Raw genomic sequence first — 12480 nt, 5'->3', positions numbered from 1 at the left:
CAGGGGCGCCTGGGTGGCTCAGTCGGTTGAGTGTCCGACTTTGGCTCAGGCCACGATCTCACGGTTCGTGAGTTCGAGCCCCACGTCAGGCTCTGTGCTGACAGCTCGGAGCCTGGAGCCTGCTTCGGATTCTGTGTCTCCCTCTCTCTCTCTGCCCCTCCCCTGCTCATGCTCTGTCCCTCTCTCTCAAAAATAAAATAAACATTAAAAAAAAAAAAACCAAAAGCAAAAAAACCTTGAGGGAGGTCTCAAATGCCAGCCTCCCATTTTTCCTGCAATTTTAGATCTGGGGTTTGGGAATGGTTGGGTGCTTTCCTCCACGTTGCCTTTTTCGTGTGTGCAATGTAGGAGAGAGCCGGGAAATATCAGAGTCAAGACTTCTTTGGAAAGTCGTCCATCCAGTGCCATTTGCTGTGATGGACGAGTCTACTGTGTCCATCTGACCCTGACTTGGGGTCAACCCTGGACCAAAGTCAGCCTCGCACGTCCACAGCCTCAGAGGTTAAGAGCAGACCTGCCTCAAACGGCAGCCACTGTCACCTGGGGAGCCCTTTCCAGTTTACAGAGCGCCTCCGTTTGCGTTCACCTCGTTTCAGCCACTCTGTCCTCTTTGCCAGGCTTCTGGCGTCTTCTCCACACCGCCCGTGGGGTTCGTTTGCAGAACTGAAACCCTAGTTAAGGTTTGTTGAGGTTTGTTCTTCAATATTGGCTGTTCCCACCCACATTCCCTTGTGATATAAATAGAAAAAAAAAAGAGGTTTAATTAGTAAGGCAAGACATTTGAGCTACGTCTACTTGATCCTTGAAAAGGAAATCTAAGAGGTTCTTACTATCACTTTTTCGATCCTATATAAGATAGGTCAGTAAGGCAGCAAAAGCACATCTGTTTTTTGCTCCTTCGACTCTTTTCCCTGATTCTTCTTGGGGGAAAGTCTAAAACGGTAAGTAGCTGGTGGACCTTCGAGACCCCAGACTTTTCTTTCCTAATGCGTTCCTATTAGGCTGGTGCAGGCTGTGCTCAGACGTCTCTTTCCCCGTGGGCTTGACTCCTAGAAGGATTTTGACCTCTGGCAGTTGGCTTTTTCGTGACTCTGATTCGCATCCTTCGGGATAGATAGCATCTTTTCCACCAAAGGTCTCCGAGGAGGCCAAGCTGTGAGAGGAATTGGTAGCACTGTGTTTTCAGGCTGGTCTAGGAAACTGCCACTGCCTTTGTCACGTGATTTACTTCTGAACGTTTTGTAGACGGCTACATGAATGGTTGATTGTGCAAATACAGTTTTTACAAGAAAACGGGATCAAGTCATGCTTTAAGTTGTATTTTTTTTTAATTTTGTCTTTGAAGAACATTAAGGAGAAGGCACGGAGACACAGGGGGCTGGGATCCTTCCCGCTTATGGTTTTTATGGGGGTGTTCTGTCCCATCGCTTAATACAACGGCACGCTTATCACGTTTTAAGCCTTCCCCACAAAGACAGTTTCAGGGGCCTGGGAAGGGGTCGTGCTCCTGGACGTGCGTGTTCCCGCTTGCCATTTACCACATCTCATGTGTTCTGTGTGAACAGGTGGAAAATGAGCATCACAGACGTCCTTAGTGCTGACGACATTGCCGCAGCCCTGCAGGAGTGCCAAGGTAAAAGGAAAGTGAGGCAGGGGTGCGTATTTCCCACGTAGTCACGCCTCCAGCAAAGCCACGGAAATTAAAAATGTGAACATTTGAAACTTCGTGGGATCAGAGACTAAAACGGTCCTCAACCAAAGAACTAAAATTATAGAGATACGAGAGCTGAGCATATGGTTACATTTCCGTAAGGCCAAAGGAATGTACTCAAAGTGAAAAAAAAAAAAAAGAAGAAGAAGCAGCAGCCTGTGGATGCCTGTTGGAACCCAGTGACTGCGTTTCGCCCCACCAGTTAGACCAGTGCCTCTTGGCCACACAGCCTGTAGAAAGGGGGGTGGGGTGGCCCAGAGGAGAGGGACAAGAGATGGGTAAAAGCAAGTGGACAGGTAAGGTGGGGAGGGACACAGGAGAAGCCATCACCAAGCTGCCCCGTCTTGGCTGCCTCGAAATCTTGCACCAGTCATAGCCCCCTCTTTGTCTCTGTTTTTTTAATCTATTTGTTTGTTTGTTCCAAGTCTTTATTTAAATTCTAGTCAGTTAACATAGGCTTTGTCTTTTGGTAAAAGTGGAGAGCAGAGCGTCCTTGTAGCTCAATGATGGCCCGAGGAGGGCTTTTGATGACCTATGTTTTCAGCACCTTGGCCCCGATACAGAAGGTGATCCGGTGAGCCTGAGAATAACCCTCTCTCTGTTCTTCAGACCCAGATACTTTTGAACCCCAAAAATTCTTCCAGACGTCGGGCCTCTCCAAGATGTCGGCCAGTCAGGTGAAGGATGTTTTTCGGTTCATAGACAATGACCAGAGTGGGTATCTGGATGAAGAAGAGCTTAAGTAAGTTTTGTCCTAAAGAGAGAGAGAGAGAGAGAGAGTGGTGTGTGTGTGTGTGTGTGTGTGTGTGTGTGTGTGTGTGCAGGGGAGGGGCAGAGAAAGAGGGAGGGAGAGAGAACCCCAAGCGAGCTCCATACTGTCAACACACAACCCAACGAGGGGCTCGAACTCATGAACCCGTGAGACTGTGACCTGAGCCGAAATCAAGAGTCAGATGCTAAACCGAGTGAGCCCCCCAGGCGCCCCTGGAAAGAAGAAGAAGAAGAAAGAAAAACTTTTAAAAACAAAATGCCCACTGTTCGTTTCTACAAGGAAGGCGAGTTTGGCTTGCAAAGACCTTTGAATATCGCAGTTGCTGGGAACGGATGATTGGCTTCAAGAGGAAAAGAGAGGGTTAGCACAGACGTGTGTGGTCTTTCAGAAAAGTTCCATAATCTTTATTGCCCTGCAGGTTTTTCCTCCAGAAGTTTGAGAGCAGCGCTAGAGAGCTGACAGAGTCAGAAACCAAGTCCTTGATGGCGGCTGCGGATAATGACGGTGACGGGAAAATCGGGGCCGACGGTACGTTCACACCTGTACACGGCACAAAAGAACTTAGCTCCTGAAGCAACCCGGGGGATTGGGCCATGAGATCGGGCAGATGTGGTTAGTTAAAATCTCTCTTTCTTAACCTTGCTGCGCTTCAGTCTTGCCATCTGTAAAATGGGCCTAATGCGAGGATACAAATGATATATGTAGAGACTAGCGTGATGCCTGGGGATGTATCGTAGAAGCTGGTCCTGTGAGTCACTCACTGTCTATGACCCAAAAAATAGCCTTCACTTGACCAGGGGACTAGCTATTGCCTGGCTAATGATTTGCAAGATGCCCAATGCAAATTGGAAATAATTTAAGGAATTGCCACTGCTGGGATTTGAGCCCCTCTGAATAAGGGAAGGATTGACATTCTCAAGTGTGTCTCATGTCAAAATGTCTATTTTTTTAATGTTTATTTAGTTTTAATGTTTAGTCATTACTAAGAGACAGAGAAAGAGCATGAGCATGGGAGGGGCAGAGGGGGAGACACAGAATCCGAAACAGGCTCCAGGCTCCGAGCCGTCAGCACAGAGCCTGACGCGGGGCTCGGACTCACAAACCGCGAGATCATGACCTGAGCTGACGTCGGACGCTTAACCGACTGACCCACCCAGGCGCCCCCAAAATGTCTATTGACTTGCACAGGAAAGCCTCTTAGCTTTCAAGGGGTTAAACAAACACATTTTCTTGGACAGTAGCCCAAGCGGACAATATTAGGGAATAGATCAAACGTCATGTACGGGGTCTTCTGTGTGCAGAGCCCTATATTCAGAGTTTAGTATAACTACATGGCTGGAGGATTATTTTAATCCGATTCAGTCATGTTGCTTACACGCTTCTTAGCTACACTGTGCATGCCAACTCGGGAGAATTTATGCCTGGTCTTTACGGCGGTACTAATTGGAAATTAAAACTTGCTACTTTGGATTCTCATTTTAAAAACCTGTCCAAGTGATACCACTATAACTTACTATGCAGGAGTTAATGTAGCTTCTATAGATAGTTCACAACAAGAGTTTAGGTAAAAGAAGATGGATTTATTTAAATCTAACCACGGAAAAATTCCAAATAGGCGAAGCGTACCAAGAACTATAAAGCAAATCTCCGGTTTTCGACTCCAGCCAGCAGCAGCGACTCATCATTATTGTTACCATCATCATTGTCGTCTTTCTTTTAGTAACCTAAGCTCTTGAGGGTAAGGTTAGGGTTCAACAGAGAAAAGGGAGAAAAGGGAGTTCAAAGGCCCACTCTGTGAATTGTTTCCTATGTCTGCAGAAAGGAGGAAGAAAAGGAAGAAAACCCTCCTTCTCTATCTTAAAGTAGCCAGACAGAAAGTTGAGCGGCCCCAGATTGCGACAGGCCATTATACCATGCATCGTCAGAGAGAAATGGCTGAGCTGACAAATTCTTTTTTTTTTTTTCAAGTTCACTTATTTATTTTGAGAGAGACAAAGCCAGCACAAGCTGGGGAGGGGCAGAGAGAGAGGGAGAATCTCAAGCAGGCTCCACACTGTCAGCTCAGAGCAGGATGTGGGACTCGACCCCGTGAAACCGTGAGATCATGACCTGAGCCAAAATCAAGAGTCGGATGTTTGATCGGCTGAGCCACCCAGGTGCCCCTGGGCTGACAAGTTCTCATACAAGGGGCTCTGCTGCAGAGCTAAAGATGTTTGTTAGATTATGCAGGAAGATGGGACGCTCTAGACCTCCTGCACCTGCAGTCAGTGACACGTTTTTCCCCCTCCTTTTGTGCCCTTGAGAGGGGTGCCAAGCCCACCATCTGACAACCTCCTCTTCTGAGCTCTCACTGGCCACACGGCCTGTCTGTAAAATACCAAGCCATCTCCACTGATGTTTTCTCACCCTCTTCTGTTCTAGAATTCCAGGAAATGGTGCATTCTTAAAAGCCGCAGGCTGTGGAGATAGAGACAATCAGCCAGAAGGCCTCCAAAGCCCCTAGAAATGGGAAACCCACTACCTGCCCCTAATTTATGTATTCATTCCCCCGGATGTGCTTCTCCAATTTGCCCCCTGTTTTGGCGAGGTAACAAGGCAGTCACTCGTGAATTTTCGGTGGTCAGTACGCCCTGATGACTCCTGTAAGGCCCTTGGCAGACGATGCCTTTTAAATTCACCCAATAAAGATACGTTTCTCATCATCTGCTGATGTGTGGGTGTGTGTGTGTGTGTGTGGTGGGTTTTTTTGTTTTTTTGTGGGTTCTTTTTTGTTTTATTTTTTTGTTTTTTCTCAGCAAGGTAGGGGGATGAAAACAATCTGGGGACCGAGGCTTTTAGAAAGATTTCTGGTCCCATCAAGCCCTCAGCAAGTCACAATGGAGTGTACCAGCCATCAGAGAAAACAGGTTGGGTGGCGGGGCGGGGGGGGGGGGGGGAGTCACAAATGGCACTGTCAGGGCAGGATTTGGGTCAGGGAGTTATCAGAGTCTGAAATTAATATGAAGAGATTTATAAAGAGCGTAAAATCACTCTTATGTGTTTTCTGCTGCTCGGTGTTAGATCACCATAAAACAGCCTTAAAAGCAAATAGGACAGGACAGAAAACAAGTGTGTGACTGCAGTGGCCCCAAAGCCAAGGAGACTTGCTGAGCCGGTGGGCACAAGCAGACCCGTTTTCAAGCCTGCCTTTGTCTGTTTGTTCTTAGAAAAGCAAGGTATCTGAGACCCGCCCGCTCTGACCCAGCCCTCTGCCACCTGCTCTTTGTCTTTCGCAGCCACTACTTTCCTGGCTGACCCTGGGAGCTGAGGACTTCAAGACGGGGGAGCTGAGGCGTTTTCCTGGGAGCCTGCTGAAAGGCTCCCACTTTTCACTGCACCCCCCAAGCTCATGAGGCCCTGGGCTCTCCTGGATTGCTTCCATCACACCATGTAGCTTAGCGAGTTTTGAATCCTTTTTTTCAAGGGCCGCGTTAGGGCAGCTTTTCAAAGTGTGAGGTGTATACGAGGGGCCTCTAGGTGACTTGAGGGGGCCGGGGATCAACATTTGTATTTTCATAACTACGTATTTATTTGCATATGCATTCGGAAAAAAATTCAACCGGCACAAGCACGTGATTTCTATAGCGCTGCGTTAGACTGAGGCTGAAGGGAACATCAGAGATTTCAAAGTGCATCAATTGGAAGAACAGTCAAAGAATATTAGAGGTGGTATCTTGAGGGACAAAGCCCTTAAATGGCACTCCTGTTCCCTCTTCACGCCCCAGCCTTCCTGGCAGGAATCTGGCGGGTGAGGCTCTCCCCACCTCAGCTTCCCCTCCGTGTGTGCAAATGTCTCCCAGGTGCATCGGGGAATCGCTCAAAAGAGAGACATCAAGAGGGCCTTTTCGACCAATACTGATAAACCTCGGAGCTTTGATTCTTCAAACGATCCGCATGGTGCCTTCTTCTCCATGCGACACCTTCTTTTATTTCACTTGGCTCCATTAGCCTTTCCCAGCTAATGGTTCTCTATCCCAGCTACAACTCTAAATACCTCAGAGTGAGCCTGCGACACTCTTCCAGGAGGCTCTGGCCACCACACGCCTCCGAGAAGCCAGGTACATGATGATGCTTTAAAGTAAAGGTTATGAGCTATTAGCTGACTAAGCAATCCATCACCCACTGGAGCTGTGAAGGCAACATCGCCCTAATCTAGGTGAAGATCCTGGGTTTCTCTTATTTCTTTTCTCTCCCTCAGGAGGGCGTCTGTCTAGGGATAATGACTGGAGGGGTTATATGGAGCACCCAGGGGCCACTGTGCACTGGGTCATCATGATATCCTGCCTTGGGGAAGATCCTCAGGAGACGGATGTCTACGGAAGGAAAATTGCCACACATTTTCCACGGATAGAATTATGGTTGGTTATTCATGAATTTTCTTCATTCAACTGTTTCAAAGTGACAAGTCCAATTATGCTCGCCCAATGCAGATACATTGCTCTTCCCTTGTTCCAACTCAGTTTTAGGAGCTTAATTTCAGAGTCGCCATCAAATAGATAGTAAGTAGCAATCATAAGGAGCCATCTCTCTGTATTTAACAACCAAAAAGTGTTGGGTGGTATGCTTAAATAAAACAATCTTGTCTTTACTCATATCAATTTTTAATTATGTTGTTTGGATTTTGATTAATTACATTGTTGGGAGGAGGAACTCCATCTCTGAATTCAGGTAACAACTCTGGGCATTTGAATGTATTTGTTAATTAGTGATTTTTATTTTCTGAGTTAAAATTTTTTTAATTTTTATTTATTTTTGAGAGAGAGAGAGAGAGAGGCAGAGAGAGAGGGAAACAGAAAGACACAGAATCGGAAGCAGGCTCCAGGCTCTGAGCTGTCAGCACGGAGCCTGATGCGGGGCTCGAACCCACAAACTGTGAGATCATGACCCAAGGCGAAGTCAGATGCCCAACTGACTGAGCCACCAGGCACCCCCAAAGCAATTCATTTTAAAATGAGTCATATTTAATATGCACCTCACCAAAGAAGAGAGAAACGGTACATAGCAAAATGTTAACACTGGTTATCTCCAGCTGGAAGGATTATACAACAATGCAATAAGACTGAAGCCTTTTAAGAAACGGAGCATAGTAACTAGAGAAATGAAAAACAGATGTAGAATTCACCCAATTTTTGTCACTGAGCCAAAGTAACAAATTTTGATTTTAAAAAACTTTCACGCCAAAGATGTACCCCACACGCGAATGAATGAAAGCCCTGCATACTATTCTGTTCCTGAAATTTCTACTCATTCCTTTGGACTCATTTGTATTTTTACATACTGAGGAAAGATTTTAAATATAGCATACCCGGAGTCAAATCAAAAGTGGAAAAAAAATCCTAAAATTGTAACAATCCAGAAAAGAAATTGACAAGTACGTAAAAAACTGTATTTTTGTGCTTGCTTTCTCGATTTTTAACTAATTTGCAGATGACCACCAACCTACCTCAAGAGAGTAGTGGGATGATGTATTTCGACTTTGAAATGAGTGCATGATAGGTTACAGAAGACTGTTTTTCCTAATTGCTTCTAAAACAGGGCTGCGAAAGTGGTTTTAATTTGGACTATTTTTTTTTTAATGTTTACTCATTTTTGAGAGACAGAGACAGAGCATGAGTGGGGGAGGGGCAGAGAGAGAGGGAAACAGAATCCGAAGCAGGCTCCAGGCTCCAAGCTGTCAGCACAGAGTCTGAAGCGGGGCTTGAACTCACGAACCTCCAGATGGCCAAAGGCAGTCACCCAACTGACTGAGCCGCCCAGGTGCCCCTAATTTGGACTACTTTTAACTGTAATTTTGACTTACAGTTTGGTGGCGTAGTTTATCATTTAATGGAACATGATCTGAAAGCCAGTCCCCTGAATGTGCTTCATTGTTGAGGCTAACAATAAGAATTGCCAAAACACTTCAAAGATTATTGGGTGTTTTGCTGCAGCATCTGGACATTACAAAATATATTAATTTTTTTTTAAATTTTTTTTTCAACGGTTTTTTTTTTATTTATTTTTGGGACAGAGAGAGACAGAGCATGAACGGGGGAGGGTCAGAGAGAGAGGGAGACACAGAATCGGAAACAGGCTCCAGGCTCCGAGCCATCAGTCCAGAGCCTGACGCGGGGCTCGAACTCACGGACCGCGAGATCGTGACCTGGCTGAAGTCGGACACTTAACCGACTGCGCCACCCAGGCGCCCCCAAAATATATTAATTTTTAAGTATACAGGTTTTCACCAAAGTTATCCCCAGCTCAGAAACAAGGCATAGGAGAACAGCAAGGATGTGAAGGCATCGTCTGTTTGTTCAGGTTTGCAAAGCACAGAGTTCATTCTGTGTGATGATGCAGTTTGCTTTTGTGTAATGTGTACTCGGGAATCCATTTTCAAGCAAAAACCTATCTTATATCTCTCCTGCTAATGTGAAGGCATAGTATTACTTTGCAAACACTTAAGACAACCGATGAAATTGGAATCGCCAGGCTCGTTTCCACCTGGCCTGTTAACTTAGTCACTGGGAGGATTACTCTTCTTAATGAGGTTTAAACTGGCTTCAAAAAGAGTCCGCTTTTCCCGGTAAGGAGTAGATGCTGAATCCCTAGGAGTGCTACAATGAAGGTAAATAAATGGATTCACATCCTTAAATTATTTTTAAATCGTGAAATATTTCAAATATGAAGATGGGAATACGCGACAGCATGATCCGCCTGTGCGCCTCCCCCCTCCCTCGCTTTTTCAAGCGAAGAGGCAGCCATGGTATTTAGGCTCCAGAAGTCAGCACGGGTGGTCACTTATCCGCTGGCTCCTCTCCGTGGTGTGGGGTCTTCCTTTAGCTCCCAGCTCCGGGTGTGTCTTTCCTGCTGTGACAAACTTTACCAGCTTTTCCTGGAGGAGACCCCCCACCCCCACCCGCCGGGCATCAGAGCCGGAGGCAGGGAGAGACTGATGCAAGTTCCAGTCTGTTCTCTCGGGGGCCAGCTTGTCCTCGCTCTCCCCCATTCTCCCTACCCAGCTTCCTGGCTGCAGACTCCAAACTTCAGCATCCACGGAGGCAGTCGCCTTACAGAGACTGTTTAACCGGCTCTCGCTAGCACCTGTAGAAGAGACAAGCCTACACAGGTAGTTCCTGCTCCTCAAAAGTTCAAGTTACGCCGCCTCCCTTTTACAATAAGACCTGCATTAGTACGTGGTTTCACTAAGTGAAAGAAAGCCAAAGTCGCTTTCGCTTTGACAAAGAAAGGGGAAACCCAAAAAGAGCGTTCTGCGTTGGTTTTGCCGAGAGAGCTATTACAGAGGCAGGACGGATCTTCTGTATGCTTCAGCTCAAAGTCTGGACCCTTTTAGCAGCCTCTCCCCGTGTCCCTTGCTCCCTAATCCCTGGCTACCACCGTTCTACTCCCTTTCTATGAGGTTTTGTTTGTTTTCTAAGATTCCATATGTCAACGATGGCATGCAGTGTTTGGTTTATTTCACTTAGCATCATGCCCTTCCGGTTCATCCATGTTGTCCTAAACCACAGGATTTCCTTTCTTTCTCACGGTGGAATAATGTTCTATCGTATACACCTAGGCCACATTTTGTCTCTTCATTCTTCCGTTGGGTTGTCTCTCTACCTTGGCTATTGAGAATAATGTCACAATGAAGACGGAGTGTAGAGATCTCTAGATAAGGATTTCATTTCCCCTGGATATGTTCCCAGAAGTGGGATCGCTGGTTCATATGGTAGTTCTATTTTTAATTTTTCCCAGTACCCTCCAAACTGTTTTCCATAGTGGCTGCACCAATTTACATTCCCATCATCAGTGTACAAGGGTTCCCTTTTCTCCGTGTTCTGGACAGCTTTTTAAAAATTTTTTGTCCTTTAGAAAAACCGACCTTGGGGTGCCTGGGTGGCTCAGTCGGTTGAGCGTCTGACTTCAGCTCAGGTCATGATCTCACTGTCCGTGAGTCTGAGCCCCGTGTGGGGCTCTGTGCTGACAGCTCAGAGCCTGGAGCCTGTTTCAGATTCTGTGTTTCCCTCTCTCTCTGCCCCTCCTCTGCTCATGGTCTCTCTCTCTCTTGTTGTCAAAAATAAATAAACATTAAAAAAAATAAAAAAAAAAAGAAAAGAAAAACTGACCTAACAGGTGTGAGGTGACATCTCTTTGCGGTTTGGATTTGCATTTGCCTGATGATTGATTACTGATGTCGTGCATGTTTTCACGTACCTTTGACCTTTTTCTTTGGACAAATGTCTATTTGGACACATGTCTTGGCCCATTTTTCAATTGGGTTGTTTGAGTCTTTTTGTATTGAGTTGCATGAGTTCCTTGATATTTTTCAGATTCACCCTTATCAGATATGCGGTTTGCAGGTATTTTCTCCACTTGTTTGCTTTTGCTCTGGTTGCTTTTGCTTTCGGGGTCAAATCTAAAAAATCATTGCTGAGACCAATGTCAAGGAGCTTAACCTGTTTTTCTTCTGGGAGTTTTACTGTTTCAGTCTTTACATCCAAGTTAAGTCTTTAATTTTGCATTCAAGTTTTAATCCATTTTGAGTTGATTTTTGTGTCTGATATAAAATAGATCTAGTTTAATTCTTTTGTGTGGGGCTGTCCTGCTTCCCCATCACTGTTTACTGGAGAGACTGTACTATCCCCATCGTATATTCCTGGCTCCTTTGCTGCAAATTAATTGACCATATATGGGTTTATGTCTGGGCTCTCTGTTCTGTTCCATTTGATCCATGTGTCTGTTTTATGCCAATACTAGACTGTTTTTATTACTACAGCTTTTTAAAATAATTTGAAACAAATTTTGGAATACAGTTTAAATTCTCTAATTGGTCTGTTCAGATTTGCTATTTCTTCATCATTTAGTCTTAGGTTATACGTTTCTAGCAACTTTTCCATTTCTTTTTTTTTTTTTTTTTTTTCATTTATTTATTTTTGAGAGACAGAGCATGAGTGGGGAGGGGCAGAGAGAGAAGGAGACAGAATCCAAAGCAGGCTCCAGGCTCTGAGCTGCCAGCACAGAGCCCGACACAGGGTTCAAACCCATGAACTGTGAGATCATGACCTGAGCCGAAGTTGGAGGCTTAACTGACTGAGCCACCCAGGCGTCCCTTTATTTCCATTTTTATTTCTCCTTTGACTCAGTGGTTCCTCAGGAGCATGTTTAATCACCTATTTGGGAATTTTCCAGTCTTCTTGTAGCTGATTTCTCCTTTCAATGTCCTTTGTGGTCAGAGAAGATGCTTGATAGGATTTCAACCTTTTTAATTTTGTTAAGATTTGTTTTGTGCTCTGGGGCGCCTGGGTGGCTCAGTTGGTTAAGCATCCGAGTCTTGATTTTGGGTCAGGTCATGATCCCGAGGTTTGTGAGGGTGAGCCCCAACTTGGGCTCTGTGCTGACAGCATGTGGCCTGCTTAGGACTCTCTCTCTCCCTCTCTCTTTGTCTCTCCTCTGTGTGTGCCTCTCTGTCTCTCTCTCGCTCAAAATAAACATTAAAAAGAAAACTTGTTTTGTGCTCTAACGTGATCTATCATGTTAGAAAATGTGTGGGCTTGCGAAGAATGAGAATTCTGCTCTTGGGTGACATGTTCTATAAATGTTCGTTGGAGACATTTGCTTTAACTTGTGCTTTATGTCCGATCTTTCCTTCTTGATCCTCTGGAGGGGGGATGAGTGAACTCAAAGACGGGCAGTGGAATTCATCCAGAGGAACCAGCTCTCTCTCTGAGCCGAGCCCAGGAGTATAGCCACTGGAGGGCGCCCTTGGCCTATGTTTGCTATGGTGCTGTGGGGCTCATGTGTCTGTTGGCTATCAGAACCAGGTAATTTGGGGGCCTATCTCTTGGGGAGTGCCTGTAAATGTTGGGGCACCATATGTGTGGATAAGCTCCTTCCAGAGAGATACCGGGAGACGTGGTTTTATTCTCGAAGTGAACCAGAGGGAGAAATCCGGTGTGTTACCAACCAGCTATTTTGGGCT

The 12480-nt window shown here is 45.7% G+C and overlaps 1 protein-coding gene across 1 annotated transcript; it reads left to right on the top strand.

Moving 5' to 3' along the window:
* Positions 1–1572: 1572 nt before the first annotated feature.
* Positions 1573–5185, top strand: OCM2 (oncomodulin 2). Its single transcript, XM_043561388.1, has 4 exons — positions 1573–1633; positions 2321–2453; positions 2902–3011; positions 4905–5185. The coding sequence occupies exons 1-4, from the start codon at positions 1573–1575 to the stop codon at positions 4928–4930; spliced, it is 330 nt and encodes a 109-aa protein (XP_043417323.1). The 3' UTR covers positions 4931–5185.
* Positions 5186–12480: the final 7295 nt, after the last annotated feature.

Source organism: Prionailurus bengalensis, chromosome E3 (genome assembly GCF_016509475.1).
Source record: "Prionailurus bengalensis isolate Pbe53 chromosome E3, Fcat_Pben_1.1_paternal_pri, whole genome shotgun sequence".
Taxonomy (NCBI): Eukaryota; Metazoa; Chordata; class Mammalia; order Carnivora; family Felidae; genus Prionailurus; species Prionailurus bengalensis.
This window is presented reverse-complemented; position numbering and strand designations above follow the sequence as displayed.